The sequence below is a fragment of the Atractosteus spatula genome, chromosome 3 (genome assembly GCF_055471065.1).
Source record: "Atractosteus spatula isolate fAtrSpa1 chromosome 3, fAtrSpa1.hap1, whole genome shotgun sequence".
NCBI lineage: Eukaryota > Metazoa > Chordata > Actinopteri > Semionotiformes > Lepisosteidae > Atractosteus > Atractosteus spatula.
Genome location: NC_142708.1, coordinates 57,319,720 through 57,337,342, shown reverse-complemented (window position 1 = coordinate 57,337,342; position 17,623 = coordinate 57,319,720). Strand labels below are relative to the sequence as shown.

The 17,623-nt window shown below is 33.6% G+C and overlaps 1 protein-coding gene across 1 annotated transcript; it reads left to right on the top strand.

Annotated features, from left to right (window-relative positions):
- The first annotated feature begins 396 nt into the window (after nt 1-396).
- cplx4a (complexin 4a) lies at nt 397-7,917 on the top strand. Its single transcript, XM_088911866.1, has 3 exons — nt 397-609; nt 4,313-4,400; nt 7,611-7,917. Exons 1-3 carry the CDS (start codon nt 443-445, stop codon nt 7,836-7,838), a joined length of 483 nt encoding a protein of 160 aa, XP_088767992.1. The 5' UTR covers nt 397-442; the 3' UTR covers nt 7,839-7,917.
- Nucleotides 7,918-17,623: the final 9,706 nt, after the last annotated feature.

The following is a 17,623-nucleotide window of genomic DNA, read 5'->3' as shown; positions in this document are numbered from 1 at the left end:
CTTAAGTAACACGATTAGCTTTGGTCAGGACAACACAGTGACTAAAGTTGCAAAAATAGTTGCTTTTATTTTTCAAACATTTCCTTGCAACACATCATCTACACAATCATGGCACTTTCAATTAGCTTATGGCATTAATATGAAAACTAGCAAATTGTAAGTAATGATTTTGTGTTCTGCTGTAATCTAAACCGTCTGCCTCCCAGTGCAAGAGAGTTCGACATTTTAATCCAGATTATAGCTGGCATAACTGTTTTTTTTTCTCGTTTGTTTGGCTTCTACTCTCCACCGTCACTGTGCCCTTGACAACACGGCTGGGCAGCTGCAGTCTTGTTAGTCAGACTCTTGTTGGATTTTGCCACTGGAAAAACACATATTGGGGGCTTCGGAAACAAAAAGAAACCGGGTCGCTCTCATTAAAAAGCTTGACGCCACCCGCACGATGTCCTTCCTTTTGAAGAACATGGTGAGCAGCCAGGTGAAGAACCTGGGGCTGGGAGGAGGAGAGGAGAAGAAGGAGGAGTCCGGGGCCCCAGCAGACCCTGCCGCAGCGGCGGGGATGACCCGCGAGGAGTACGAGGAGTACCAGAGACAGGTTTTGGAAGAAAAGTAAGTGCCAGCTTTCATTTGGCGACACGTATAGAGGGACACTCACAGGGATACTCCCAAGCTACAAAAAAAGTTAGCTAATGGCTCCCTTATCCTGAAGCAATTAGATGAGGCTGATTTTTTTATTTTAATAACAAAAATGCATTGAATTCCGTATGACAACAAGGTGACGAAAATGCACAATTGTAAAGAGTTTGGCAAAGGCAGGATGACATAAGGATTCCATCCAGTGTAGTTCATACAGTATATGTTAACGAAACGGAACATACGCCTTCAAAAAAAGGAGTTAACACTGTCAAGTTGTTCCTCCAAGTACTAACATCTTATCTTATCAAGACAGACTGTTCCACTATTACTTTGGACCTGTACTTTGGACAGGTTGTGTTTTTGTGACTGGAGTCTTCCACAGACTTGTAGGGCAAACCTGAGCCAATCCAAATCATAGTAAAGGTTAAAAATTCCATGGTACAAGAAGAAAAACATTACATTGCTGTTGTCGGTTCCTGTTTTTTTATTTATCTGGACAGAACTGCAATTTTTCCATTTCTGCAGCACCCTTGATAGAAGTATTATACTCCCAAGCAGAGTATTACTGCATAAATAATTGCCTTTTTTTGCTCTGTAACAATACTCTTTGCCTTTGTTCAGTCTGAGAACTCAATAAAGCCAGCCAGACTGGCACAGTTCACAAATAAGGACAAAAGCAGTCATATGACTGATCTACTGCAGCCTCACGTCTTCTCATAATCTACCATCCAGTCCCCTTTGATGTGTGTTGCTTAGTAGGTATTCAAGAGAAATGGGAGAGGTCATATAAATATATTTTTGTGCATAATGTAATTGTGTTAGGATTGAAAAGTTGCTGCTGTGCAATCATAAGGGTTTAATTTTACCACTTCTTTTTAAGGGTTAAAAGAGGAGCAAAATAATTATCTTTCGTTTTCTGCATATTTCATAATTGGGCACTTCATTGAGGGAGGAATCTTTCTACATAATTAATCTTTTTCTCAGGTCAAGACAATTTATTTTCACCTGCATCCAAGAAAAAATAATATAATCTGCTAGGAAGAATGACAACAAAAGTACAGTACTTTAATGATCATATTGCAAAATATACACCAAGATTAACTCAAAAGTATATTTACTTGTGAGTATAATTACAATAGAAAGATCCATGGGACTGTACAGGTTGTTTGATAGTTATGCTGCTGCCATTTTACCTGTAATTGTATTTGCTGTTATATAATAAGCAATGTTGAAAGTCCTTTCAAATATTGTTAATGTTGCTTTTCCATGAAATTATTCTGTATTTGCTGTAAGTGGCTATGCCTCTAATCCATGATTATAGCAACTGGGACTGATGCGTTGCGACTGAATGTGTTCTTTCATAGCACCATTATACGAACTGTTTTCAACAGATTATCATTTTCTTTCCATTGCAATGATTTAATTGTAGTAATTCATTTTTGGCAGATTGATAAATTATGCTCTATATTTATCCTCTGGTTGGCCATAACAGAGCCATGATAATACTATTTTTAAAACTCTAAGTCAGTGCTTTAAGGATTAGTGTTGGGGTCAGGAAACCTCTTACCAGCTTTCATGACTCATGTTCTACACAAAATACATTTCAGCTGTTTGATATATATTCTTCAGAAAAAACTAAACCTTGTGACTAAGTGGTAAACATTTCTTAAACTTATTTGGAAACAGCAGAGTTAATTACTACTGTGCAGAAACCACTATACATGTATACTGTATAATGAGAGGTCTGTTTCCTAAAAAATGCAATTTCCTTCCATTATGTTCACTGTTTTGAAGGAACTTTTAATGTCTTAAAAATTAAAATAATAAAAATTGGCAATAAAAATGTGTGTTGAAAATGCTTATCCTAAATGGTTTTTTCTTGTGAATTTCACTGACATTTTTATCCAAAATAACTATAAAATGTTGAATTAAAAACATCCAATGGCATAACAAATCTCCGTACTAGTTGGCTTTAAGATTTTATTCTTATACTGTATGTTCTGTGAATTATGTATTTTTCTTCTGATTTATTAAGTAAATGAACTATGATAATTGTTGAGTCCAACAATCTATTTGTACAACAATTAACCTTCTTATTAATTTATGAAACATGATTTTACTGTTTGTTTATTGTATAAACCACAGGACATTACACATTAGTATATGGGAACATTCTTACAGTCATTGGAAATCATAGAACAAAAGAAGCACATACAGTAAGAGAAATGTACAAAAATTACAGCTTAATTTTACCTGGTGAATTTCTTATACTGTATAAAGCCCACAATCATTTCACAGTGAGAATGGCAATGACCTTATACAATAGACAAAAGAAGAAAGGTCTATAAATTCAAAGGATCAGGATCTAAACAAATATCAAGGGAATTCTGGCTATCATTCAAGAATGCGTAGAACATTTATAACCAGTAGAGTTTTCAAATCCATCCATCTGTTTTGTAACCGCTTTATCCAATTAAGTGTTGCAGGAGAGCCAGAGCCTAACCCAGCAAGCAATGGGTGCAAGGATACACCTTATACAGGACACCAGTCAATTGTAGGGCATATATACACATGCAAACAATCGCACCATGGCCAATTTTCCTATGAGTCAATTAACCTACTAGTATGTTTTGGGACTGTGGGAAGAAAGAGGAGCACCTCAAGCAAACACAGAAACTCCACACGGAGAGCACCCCAAGAATTGAACCCATGGCCCCACCACTGCAAGACAGCAATGCTAACCACTGTGCTGCCCTAATCTACACAAACTGCCGTGCTAAAAGTTGAAGGTGGACCAAATCCCAACTGTCAGATTTTAAACATTTTAGTCAAGTTTGTCATTTTTGTTATATAGTATATGTATATTATTCATACACTGTAGTAGTTCAAGTAGGTAACTGCATCACCATTCGTAGGCATGGAATTTCAGTATGGACTAAACTGTTTTCTTGTTCCTTATTATTCATATACATTCTTCTATGGCCTATCATATTTTCCAACTCACACTTCTATACTCTATGCCTACCTGTTTGAATGTATTGAAAAATCTCACTAGTTCTGATACATATTTTGGCCGTGTGCAAGTTAAAAGATCCTATGGATCTTTACACATCACACCTCAACTAGCAGTGCACTGAAATGTGAATTTCTCATTGATAGGTCCCATTTTTACAATCTCAGTTGAAGTTTCCTTAAATTAGTTATGTCAAAGTCCATTTTCTGTGTGGTTTCCATTCCCTTCACACATATTATTATTTTGTGTGTTTATTCAATAGAATGTTAAGGTTTAATAGAAAGCAATTCCTAGTTGACTTATTTGTAAAATAGTATTAGCAAGTCTGAATGCACTTAGCGGTTTATAGCATTGCTAATGTTCCTTCTGCAATGATTAAAAAAATAAAAGGAGAGTTTTGGAATATATAAAGCACCAGGCATAGGTAGCCACACTTAGTCTAAATAACTTACTCTGAAGCCTAAAGATATTTATTTTGTGAGTTCATCTGCATCTCAGTGGGAGAAAGGCTGACACCAATGATGCAGAAAGGGAAGAAAGTTCACATGCAATCTTCACTCTTAAGTCATGTCGCCAATAAGAAGCGCAATAGAAATAAGAAGTAGTGGAGAATTGTACTTAAGCAATCCTTTTGTGCTTGTTTTTCTCCTCTTCTGGTTGCAGAATGGAACGGGATGCAGAGTTTGCACACAGGAAAGCAGAAAGAGCAACTTTAAGGGTCCACTTGCGAGAAAAATACAGGTTGCCAAAGGTAAGGTACTAGTGACGTGTGCAGGACGATCCTTTTCTTTGTATATTGCCTTTTCATTTTTTGAAACAAAGAGTACAGTAAAAATAAAAATCAAGACAATCCAGTGTGGAGATGAAAAATTATTGTTCATTTATTAAATTATTTAAAAAATAATGTTTAATAATTTTGTCAGAACCATTTTTTAATTAATCCCAAATGTTATTAGGAATAAGAACATATCTGCACTAATAAAAAGTCTTCAAGTTTTAGTCAAGATGATACTGTCATCCTACCCCTAAGCTCTGAATCAGCTAAATTTAATGAATCCAAACTGTGTGGGGATTAAAGTATAGTAGAGTATATCAAATTGTGCTTATCATATATTGTATGGCCTTATGAGGATGCTTCTACAAGCTTGCAAACATTTTGCCACAACTGTCTGCACATTATCTATGAGACACTTCTCCTTTTTTTAAAGCAATAACATATGAAAATACTTACATAAAATACTTAATACATAAAGACTGATGATGTCATCAGATTTTGGCAAGATGATTCAAATTAGATCCTAACTTTCCACATGTTCTCAGTTCAGGCTTTCTGGAAGTTAAATTCCAGCAGATGTGTCCCAACAGTTAGAGAGCAACTAAAAGGTATTTGAACAAGAGACACAGTGGTTATGAGGAGGATCAGCGCAACTGCACATCTCTAGCTGAGCTGAAAGAGTTTCAATGTTGAATGGCATCTCAAATTGAGAGCAGTAAAAAGGCCAGTGTCATTCTAAAAGTCCTCACAGCATTTTGGAGGAACAAGTAAAGGCTTATTCCATGCCAAAAAGAGAAGAAAAGAAAGAAGGCTCCAAAGCTGAAACGTTGTGCTTCTTTTCTTCTCTTTTCAGCATGGAATAAACCTTTACTTGTTCCTTTGCAGCCTACACATGGTGACGCTACCTATTTGAAGTACTCATAGCACATTGATGGTTTTCCTCTTTAGAAATAATTGTCTTGGTTTTTCTGCATGTCTTAGATCATTATGCTGAACATCTTTATGAATCAATGACTACAGTCCCACTCAGAAGTGTGTTTTGGGTATTGCTGTACTTTAAGAAAACTTCCTTTGCAGAAAGATTTCTGGATTTCTGAAGAGGCAAAGCAGAGGCAAGGAATGCATAGGAAAAGCAGCATATGTGGAAGACTTCAAAGCAAGCCACTCGCTTTTTGTCTGTGACCTCTAGTTCCTGTTTCAGAAGTAATTACAATTTTGATAAATCACACATTATAGTGATGTCAGAGAATGCTTTCTCTGCAACAAAAGCAAATAGTTCACACCTACATTTTCTTTTGTTAATGCCAACTTTCAGGGACATTGTATCAGCCACTAAGGCATAGTGAATTTTAGAATATCACTATTTGACACTTTTGAAACTTAATCCATGTTAATGGCATAAAACTTAAACTTTTTTTTGGGCGGGGATTCATATCTCTAAATAGGTGCATACATCCCGTAACCAGTAAGCCCTGCATGCACAGAGATACTAGCCTATTGAGGTGAAGCATAGCCTATAGAGAAGTGGACATATTCATGATGTGCAAAAATATTCTTTGTCAAAATTTGTCCTCTCAGTGGACTGGCTCTCAACTCCTAAGAATGAACATATACTGTACAGGTACTAGACTTCTTTTGATATCTGCTCTTGTCTGTGTGCTGCTAGCAATCCAACTTGTGTCTGTCCTACAGAAAGTCATGTTGGTGAAAGCACTGGCTCTTGTGTTAGTCCTCAAGTGGCCCAAAAGATATTGATTCACGGAGATTATACAGTAGGTATGCTGGATATGGAGGCTTGGTAATTGTGTTCTAGAAGTGACCTAGATCCAGCTCTGTTCTTCTACCTTGACACACTGGATTTGGAAAACAAAAGACAAATGTTAGCTTTCTCAGTGAGAGCAGTTCACAACCTCAGCCAAGTATGGTTTTAAATGACATATTTTCTCTGATCAATGACATAATTGTGTACTGCAACAGACCTTATGTCTCCTTGTGTGGATGAAAGCAGCTAAGCTCACTTTTTTCCTAATGTAATCATCCCTGATTTCTTACATAAAAATACAAATACCATATATGAGCCCTTTCTTCTTTGCATAAGTCTGTTGAAAAAAAAAGAGATTTCCACCTATCTCTACCTTTGCAGCTAGCCCTATGGCCAGGGAGTTGGCCCTCAGCAAAGCAGGTTGAAACAAATCTTACCATGACTAAACAATACTAATATTGTATTAAAATGATTCTCCCTTTTACACTTCATAGAGACCTAGTCTGCTCTTACATAGATTCCAAGAAAAAAATACTTATGATTAAAGTCATCTTGGGTAAATGCAGATTAAAGCTGTGCTGCATGGTTTAAAGCTGTAAATGTAGTGGATAATTCTATTGTCCCTATCTTACTGTTTAAAATACGTATGATTGTGATGAAATACACTGGATTTTGAGGTTTAATAAGTGATATAGAGAAATCAATTTTCAGTAGAAAATTTACATTATCAGGATGCCCCATTATCACAGAGAATTCAGATGACCCTCTAATAAAAGCTGGTATTGAAAACATAAATTATCTTTATTTGTGAACAGCACGCTTCTGTAAAAAATATTCTATATTTCTATATTTCAAGATGGTATTTTTCAAGGCATTTTGCTCTGAAGGTGAGGAAAAGCACCTTGCAGTAACATTGCTGAAGGCAAAGCGTAAGGCACTTCATTACCCAAAGGGTTGCGGGATTATTGGAAAAGCTTCCCAGCCATTTTTTAAAGTCAATAGTATCTTCTTACAAGTAAGTACAAGCAGTGGAATGAGATCCTAGGATAAATCAGCTATTAACCACCAAATGGGCTATATAAGATCACTTTATTGGCCATATACAATTTCTTGTGTTATCAATTTGTCTTTTTTCACATACCCCAACTTGCTCTCCATGAGACACACAGACAGGGAGAGAAGCTTGGGGTCAGAGTGCAGAGACAGCCATTTATACAGCGCCCCTGGAGCAGTTGGGGTTAAGGGTCTTGCTTAGGGGCCCAACAGAGTAGGATTCCTCTCCAGCTGGGGGATACAAACCAGCAATCTTCCAGCCACAGGTGCAGATCCTTAGCCACAGAGCCACCCCACCACCTGATTTCTTTCATACGGGTTGCATGGCCTCCTCTCATTTGTAACTGCTCTCATGTGATTGTTATCTGCAGAGTGAACAAGATGAGAGCATGATCCAGATCGCAGGAGATGACGTGGACGTGCCTGAGGAACTGAGAAAGATGGTGGATGAGGATGCAGTGGAGGAAGAGGAGAAGGACTCTATTCTAGGGCAGATGCAAAACCTCCAGAACATGGACATGGACCAGATTAAGGAGAAAGCCCAGGCCACCTTCACAGAGATGAAGGTGGCGGCAGAACAGAAATGCTCTCTGATGTGATAGGAGGGTTGCTCCACTAGATCTCAGGTTTTAAGTACATGTTCTTCTAATAAGGTAAAATAAACTTGAAAAAACTTGACAGAGATTTATTTCATGATATCTTTTTTCCCCCAAGAAATTCCTCCGAAGCTCAGAACAGATTCTTTTCCTATGTATTCCAGTTAACGCGTAGAACAAAACAAAATTTCTTGTAAGTGCTGTCTGAATAAAACAATGCTCAGATTTATTCTTTGCTCCTGGTTCATACAAACTTCCATACACTGCTTCACCAGCATGAAAGCTTCTATACCTATACTTGTAATTTAGGTTTGTACTGTATTTCATGTGAGCTGTTAAGGAGGAATATGAAGTCCATACACACTGTTAAACTGCCTGTACATTAATTCAATCTTTGTGACTTTACATTATGTTACTTATGGTGAGAGAGTTTGAGGGATTAATATACAGTAATATTTAATTTGTTAAATTATATATTAAGATTGTTTTATTGAAATAGCATGCTTTATATTAGACATATTTAGAAGTGATAACAACAGGTACGCATTGCTCCACAAATTAAAATACCTAACTCTACTTTTGTGTGATTACAGTACATCTGAGTCAAGGCTCTTCTTTATTCAATGGAAATTTTGAGATCATCTTAAAAAACAGAGACAGCACTTAAAGAAACAGCATCTTTTTAACTAAAAAGGTATGCTGTTGACCACTATTACGGCTTGTGTTTACCATTCTAAAAAATATGCATTAATAATATGTTTTGTAATCATTAATGCTTAGATTTTAAAAATTAAACAATTCTTCAGTTGTGTATTTGGGTCTATAGGATTAAGTGTTTATTTTTTGTTTCAGATTGTGATTTTTGGTTATTTTTCAAACTAATTCCAACTAATAGTTGTGTGCAACTGTATTACTTGTATCCAGTGCATTTATAAATACGATCTGGGGTAACACCAATAATTGTCATTATTATTGTCCTAAGAAACATTGGATATATATGAAATTAATTTTTGAGTCTGAGAGCATAAACTTTGTGCTAGGAGATTATTCAAAAGGTCCAACTCCTGTCTTTATCAAATATTTCTTTCATGCACACACAAAAAAAGAACCTGGGTTTAATTTTCAGTCATAACTGAAAATAAATTTGAAAAAGAGTTATTTGTTCCCCACAATAATGAAGATTCTGTTTTTTTGACAAAAAATGTTGTAACAGTTATTCTGTCACAGTATTTTTGACAATAACCTACGGACATTGTGTACAAAAAAGTATAGAAAAAGCAAAATGTACATTCAAATCTGTAGAAATGTTTTCTTCTTGAAAAGCTTCAAAATTACCAATGAGTTAAGTTTTAAAAATAAGAAATGAATGAAAGGAAAAAAGAAAAGGCCTTGTTTTCTAAGGGAAGAGCTGTATGGAAGTAGAAAAGTATTGTAAAATAATTTTAACCACTTTCAATGGGATTATCAAATTGATTTCTATACAAATATCAGTAAACTGCAGAAAAAAACTGCTGTTCTGATGGTGAAACATAAATGTTCATATTGGTCACTAATACACAAAGAATCATGGATCAATATAGGTAACAACTTATTCTATGCCACTATTGTATTCTATTATATTAAGGAACAAACTGATTAGGTAGAATTTCATACACTAAAACAACAATGAGCACAACATACTGTACTGTACTTCCATCAAGTACTCCAAGTTTTGAAAAAGTTTCCTGAAAGACAAGTTTGCAAATTACTAATGACTATCTTAAATTTTGTCAATAAAGGTAAAAAATATCTGTATTATCATACATTTTCACACTACTGTTTATACTCATACTCCTAACACAGTGATGATACTAAGAGAAAAAAAATCAAAAGAAAGGAATATCGAGGCAAAACATTATTTTTCACCAATCACAGCAAAGATTGACTATTTTAATACCAGATAGTATCATAACATCTTATTCAGAATATTTTTAAGAGAATAGAATTCCTGAACCTTGGACGATTTTAAATGGTTTGTGTTATTGCTAGTGCAGTTTGACAATTAAATTAAACTGCCTGATCGACAGTATAAATAGAATAATTCAGGCAAAAACAAATTTCCTCAATTAATTTAAAGCTGCACAGGGCCTGTTGCATGAATGCTGAAGTCCAGTGTTTTATCCCCTTACTCATGTTACAGTGACTGTAAAGGGATTTGGAAGGGAAATCCAGGTGTTCTTTTATTCTTTTCATCTCTGTGTTGGGGATCATGTAGTATCATTTATGTTATCTACCTTTCTGCTCCATTTTCAAATTAATTTTGAGTTTTCTTAAACTGTCTACCAAATCATTAACATAGATGGTTTACTTATTTGAATTACTTATTTGAAATGTGTACAGTGGGCACAATAACCATGTTTTCTCTTTAAAAGAAATTGGACCATCAATCACTTACCATTTAATTATACTACGAGATTCTCGCATTATGCTTTTTTAAACAAACTTCCTGTTATTGAACAATAAAGTTGTGTGGCCTCAGTTCACCAGTGACATTCAGACATTTTTAAAGTCTTGGACTACAAATATAAATTAATCTAGTTACTCATTAGAAAAAATAATGTCTGCCTATGTTTTCTATTTGTGTGTTTTTCTGTTCTAGAAAAAGGAAATATTGGGAGAAATGTGACATATAGAGTAAATGCCTGAAAATAAATGTAACAGCTCCCATTTCAAGTGTACAAAACTGAACAGGAAATTTAGAGTTTTATATTTTATTTTTGGGTAACACTTTAAGGAATTGTACATGACACTTCAAATGTATAATGAACTTAACAACATTCAATTATCAATAAAGACAGCATAATTTAGAACAATTACATACTTTTGATCATTTGGAACAAGCTGAAATTAGTTTTAGCAAAAAATGCAAATTATCATATCTGTTCTTTACTCCTGGGTTGTTAACACTTTGTTAATTCTCTCTAAATATATTACAGATTACAAAGAATTTATAAATATTTTCAACCAATTACAATACTACAGAGAAGCGACACATTTAAGTGTCAGATTTTGGCAATTTCTACAAAAAGAAAGAAATGAAGTGTTGGAAATCAGATGTCAAAAATTATTCAGGCAGCACATAAGAGATTTTTATATATTGTGTGGGAGCTTTAAAAAAAAAGTGACACTTTAAAATGCATCTAAAAAGCAATTTGCATTTATTCATGTAACTCACAACTCCTGTCTGTGTCTCCATAACAACTCTCAATTACCAATCATTTTGAAAGCAGTTAATGTATTTGTGAATCATCAGTAGTGATAGTAATAGTGCCACTATTTATAATGCTTGCATTTAGGGAAAACATAATGTCAATGATAATTTAAGTCAAGATAAGTAAGTATTCATCTTCATAGTGTGCACTCATCTTCAGGAATGTACAGAAATAGTGCATTTGGGAGATCTCTTTCACATTCGGGAAACTTTTTCACTACACCTTTGCATGTGTGTTTTTGCGCTCTGGTGGTTTACTGTGAAGAACATTACTACTACAGTCTTAATAACGCTATTTTCATTTGTTTTCCTTGGTAGGATATTTCAGGGCAGCTGTGGAGGTTCTATCTATACAAAAACAATTCTTCTTCTACATCTCATAACCCAGCAGCTCTTCACGTTTTGTTTTTGTCAGTTTCCCTGTAGATGGACCCTCCACTTCAGAATCTTTCTGAATGGTCGCTTTTCATTAAGTGCCCATCCCAAAGTTTTGGATTGGGCATCCTTTTCACTTTCCTCCTTCTTTTACAACACAGGAGGCCCACCAACATAAACATCAGAGAAATCATGTTTCAAAGTTTCTCATGTTTTGCTATCAAATATGTTTCCTGTTTTCTGTTTTGTAACTCAATCAAAACTAATTTTTCTTCTGATATAAAAACAAAACACTGTGGCTCAATACTTACAGCAAGCAGATTCTTTTTTTATTGTAGTGTATTATTTACATGCTATTGCATTTAAAAAAGGGTAAAGGGTTGTGTTGAACATTTTTATCTCCATTTTATTTCAAACATTTATTATGGTTTCTTGGATAATTATGCAAACTTCAAAGACAACTTAGGGCTTACTTTTTACTATATAAAACATATTGCTAAACACTTTAATGAGGCAACAAGGTGGGAGAAACATACCCAGAGTTCTGACTAAACATTTAAAATGAGAAAATCTGTGATAATCTTTTGGTAGGAATTTCAGCATTGTTTTCATGGAGTTATCATCCCATAGCCTATTTCATGTGAGCTAGTGTTTAAGGTTCTTGGGATTTAAAGTTTAAAAGATTAACAGCTAATAGGATCACTTTAGCTGAGGTTGTCATCCCATCAAGTTAAATACCTTTGGCAGGCTCTCTTAAGTAATTTGAATTCAATTAGGCTAATTGGAAAACAAGAGAAGATGGATTGCATTAATGTAGTTTTACTTCATGAAACTTGTCCTCAGGGGAAATCAGACAATATGATAGTTCCTTTAACAGCTAGGTACGATTACATTTAATTAATGCAGAGGGGACAGATAACTGCACTACACTATGATATTCATTCACTAGATCTGCAATTTTCCATTGGCACTGTATGCTTGAGATTGTAGAAAGGTGCATGATGTTTCTCAGCTGTAACAAATTAATTTTACCCTTGCCATTAGTAGAGTTCTAAATGATATCTATGGAGGTACTTTTAATTTAACAACAGTTTGGTCAACCTGATCTTCCCTGTTCCAGACCTGGTAATGGTTTGTGTCCTTTTATTATCTGAGAGTTGTTGTTGGTGCTAATTAAGGTTTGAACTCAATATTGAGAAAGCCCATCAGGAGCAAAACTGGACAAATCAGAGCCTCAGGTTCACAAACTTGTCTAAAGTAAAGCTTTCTATGACTGCACTAAAACAGATGAAAACACGCTCTACTGCCAGAGTGCATAGAGTAGTCTGCTACACTACAGAATTGCAAGTACTGCAGTATGCAATGGCAATAGCACTCAATTACATACATTTATAAAATAAAATAAATTAAGAAAGTATATTTTTTAAATACATTTATGAAAAAGATAGACATATATATCCCTTATGGTACTACAGTATATTTTTCAAAATGCTCATGTATACAAAGGTGTTTTTATGTGGTTACAAAAAAGAACTTTTGTGATTGCAATTTATATTTATACGGGTTTCAGTACTCTCTGTCTCCAACAATATTATTGGCTAATTCGTTAGGAGTAATGAATATTTTATGTATATTTATAAAAAATGTATTCATTCTAGAAAATTATGGATAGTCTAGTCCTATCCTAATTCCTAAAATTCCACACAGTGTGAGAGTACTTAATATAACTCCATATACTGTACTTCAATACATATTTAGAAATATTTATTTACTCTCCTAAACAGGGGTTCATGCATTTGGTAAAATGCATAAATATTTTAGACGGTGTATTCTAAATGTACTGAAAAACACTATATATTAGAGATAGCTATAAATTTACCTGTAATATTAACCAGTAATATTCATACTGTATGTCATGGGTTCTATTACATATTTCTAGCATCAACCATACTGGGAAATTATATTTTTAAGCACACTGGACATGTTATTGCAAATAACACATTATATATTGTCAAAACAGAATACTTTAAGAAGATAAAAAATTAAATGCTTCTAACTATACCTAACACATTTCCATATTATAGTTTGGAATATGAATACCTATATTCATGTAAGAAATTCATAGCCTGGATCTTAAAGTTAAAAATACTTAAGATATTTCAAGTATTTTAACATATTTACTATAACATAAATGGCAGTTAACATAAATGTACAGGATGAAATGATAATATATTCTAATACAATTCTTTGAAGCAGTACTTATTACTACCAGGATAAAATTACATGCTAAGTATATAGTACTAATAATAATATAATATATTTTGATGTACAGCATTATTTTCCAGTACAGTCAGGAAAATTATATATCACAAATTTCCAGGTACCGTATAGATGGCATATATTTTTATGAAGTTACATGAATTGAAGTTACTGTATATATATGAACTGTCTGAAGCACCCCTGGTACAAACATCAACACAAGAGATGCAGATCCTGTGCTTTTAATGATCAGTTGATATTTCAGCTACATGGAACATTAAAAAAGCAAAATGGATGGAAACAATATTGAAGTAATTCTGAGAATATAAACAGGCTTTAAAAATCTATTCATTTTAAATTAATTTTTAGAAACACTTGCACATACAGTAGTTTGAATAAGGTATGTTAAAACACCTCCTGTTAAGACATTAGAGCATGTGTTTTTCTCAAAGTTTTATTTCTGACACATTGACATGTGGATGCCTTATTTTTTTCACAATGAGGTTTCCATCCTAAGAAACAAATATTTTAAACTTTTTGCACATTGGGACACAAATCAAGCAGAAAGCCATCAAGACACCAAACTGATAATATAAGTATAAAAGATTTTTAAAAGGTTTTGAAACATTTTAAAAAGATTCAAACAAGCATAAAGTGAAATATAAGTAAATACTTGGAAATTAGTAGGTTGTCAAATAATAAGTGAAATACTGTACTAACACACAAAAATCCACTTTCCAGTTTTAAATTAATATTGTTTTGCATGGTCGGTTGTTCTGAAATCATATGTGATATGTATTTTCTTGGATTTATCACAACTCAAGTTGAAACAACCAATTATTTGATTAAATTATTTATATACAGTACAGTATATTACTTAAAATCAGAATATTATCCTAAACTGCAGAAAACCTAAATAATCCATTAAGGTTCTTATTGAATTGTATTTATGATTAAATTTGCATTCTCAAAATTTTATTAGTGCAGGTTTTACTCTGAATGATAAATCTATACTAAATCTTGTAACCCATAATAAGCTCTCAGTTAATTCCATTAATCATAAATTTTGTTTTTGACCATTCACTTTCATAGAAACTCTCAAAACAGGTTTAGATAAAAATGCAGCAGATCTAGTGGGGGGATCACTAACCCATATATAATGTAATATTAAAAACAAATTAAATGTGGAAAAGAGTCTATTTTCTACCATTATTGAAAGGAAGACACAATTCTCATTTGAGTAATTATTGACCTATTTCTAATTTTGTCAGAATGGGTAAAAATGTACTGTACGTGTCATTAATTGCTTGAAAATGAAAATGGTTCATATTCTAGTTATTGATATTTTGAGAGCTCTAGATAAGAATATTCTGATCCCCTTTTCTTTGATTTGTCCATATTTATAACATACTAATGTATGAATATTTCTACCCTGCAATGAACTGGATGGACTTGCATCTGTTGCTTGCTCTAGCTCTCCTGTGACCCTGAATTGGAAGAAGCAGTTAGAAAATGGATGGAATCGATATTATTGTTGCATTGGCTTTATAACATTTGGTGAACTGTAGTTTGGTTTTAAAATTCTTTGACAGATATACAGTAATTCTGTGTCTTTTAATCTCCCTAAAGGAGTGCCTCAGGGTTCTATTGTAGGCCTAGCTGTTTTCATTACATTTTAATATGAGCCAAAATGTAAAAAATGCATAGATATATTTATACGCTGTATTCTTGTTACTAAAAATGTACAGGCAGCATGTGGTATCATTTTGAAACCTTTCTATGCATATATTTGTATTATATCCGGGTAAGACTAAATAAATGTCATTCAGCAATTCTAAAAATCTTTTAAAAATCCATTTAAATTGAAATATTACAGCATCAACAGAGACAAATGTTTGGGTTTTAGTCTGGTATTAGTTGCAAACCTTTTACAGATAATCTCTGATTGATCTTGATCACTTCATGAATTATCATAGAGAATGAAACACATGAAGTGTTTAGGGGGGAAAAGTTCCTTAATTTAACTTTATTAGACATGTCAATTAATATCTCAGTTAACATTAGTTTTCAGTTTCAGGTATATGTATTGATATATCAGTAAGGGGTTTTACTTATTTTGCTCTTGCTTCTTGAATATCCTTCCAACCTTACATAATTGAAATATTTAAAGCCACGATAGGTGAGATTGTTTTCTAAAAATAAATTGTTTATTTTAATTAATTCTTTTGGTTATTTAAATGTATTTATTGTTATTAGGAACACTTAATAGGTTTATTCCATGCTGAAAAAAGAAAGAAAACACAACGTTTTGGCTGTGGAGGCTTCATCAGGTGTCATTACGTTATTGTTATTATGTTTATTGTTAGTATGTTATTTCCTTAAAGTTGGTATAAATGGGTGTGATTGTATTGCAGCTAACTTCTTGCAAAGTCTCTTTTGAAAATTAAATCTTGAACTCAGTGAGACTTCCTGGTTAAATAAAGAATAAATAACACATTCATTAAACTAAAAACATAAAGGCTCTGATGGATTCTGCTCTTTTAACTATTTTATCTTTTAACTATTTAACAGGCTCTTTTAACTATCACATTGTTACATTGTCTTCTACAGAATTCAAAGACTAGTTCTTTAATATTGCTTTTCAATATCTTTAGCTTTCTGTTACAGAGCTTTTTTTTGTATTGTAGAAGCAAGAAGTAATTGCTTCTACTTACAGACCCCCCAGCTTTCCCCAAAAGACCACATATTTATTTCTGGGTTGCTGAAACAAGTTTTGGGGTATAAGGGATTGATAGTACCAGAGGTACTATCTTCTACTAGATGCATTTTGTTGATATTAAAAGATATGTTAGTGTCACAGTATTTGTCAAAATAATGCTAACGGGAAGGTCTGATTGCCATTGTTTCTCATAGATTTGCAAAGCCTATCTGTGCCTATCATGTGCCTTGTGATGTAGCTAACTAGGAACGAAAGGGAGTGTCTTGATGCAGAGAGTGTACTTATCTCCTTGTGAATTTGTTTGGCCATGCTGGGATGTTTATAATGCTGCATTATGGTCTAAAAACCTGCACCACCATGGTGTTGAAAACATTAGGTAGTTGGCTTTAGATTTAATACATCCATAAATTAAATTCAAAATGCTTTATTCATCCTCATGGGGGAGTAATTTAGCAATTGCTAAATAGAACTAAAGCTATGAAAAGGAGTCCGATAATGATGCAATACATGTCTCCACACATTGTTTCAATGTATCAGTCAAGGAGCACTTACTCTGTATTCACTAGGCTGGGGCTAGTGGCTAAATGTGTGTGTCTATGGGTAACGTAACACAACACAAGTCTTGGACCAGTTGTTCAGGGATAGTACAGATTTTCTTCCAACCTTATGTGCATATTGTCCAGTACCCATTTTTCTTACATATTTTTCTCATTCCTCTGATGTTGTCAGTATTCCAGGGCTTTTTTTTATCCAAGACAACAAAATCTGAATACAGCTTTTTTTCTGGATTCAAATTCTCATATACAGTATATACTGTACAGTATATGATAACTCATGTCAGTGATGTTGACATGGAAAACATGCATTCACATAATCTTCTTAATATCTGCATGACTCAGAACACATTTGCATAACAACTTCAAAGTATTAGAGAATTACAGTATAAGAAAAATATGCAACTTTTAAAACGTAAGATATTTCATACAAACCATTTCTATATTCTCAATATTCTTTTGTTATTAACAAATTGGTCATATTGGTCAATTGCCTGATATAAATTTGTTTCCTTGTTGGCCACTTGTCACTTAATATTGACTCTCTCCAATCCTTTATTCATCTGTTCTTAATTGGATTAGTTGTAATATACCGTACAGTCAATTATATAAAGCTTTTAAATCTGCATTA

What these genes read in the sequence shown, in the direction of transcription:
- cplx4a (XM_088911866.1), top strand. Translation starts at nt 443, where the DNA reads ATGTCCTTCCTTTTGAAGAACATGGTGAGCAGCCAGGTGAAGAACCTG. An exon ending in AGACAGGTTTTGGAAGAAAA is followed by an intron (nt 610 to 4,312) that starts GTAAGTGCCAGC and finishes TTCTGGTTGCAG; the next exon opens with AATGGAACGGGATGCAGAGT. An exon ending in AAAAATACAGGTTGCCAAAG is followed by an intron (nt 4,401 to 7,610) that starts GTAAGGTACTAG and finishes TGTTATCTGCAG; the next exon opens with AGTGAACAAGATGAGAGCAT.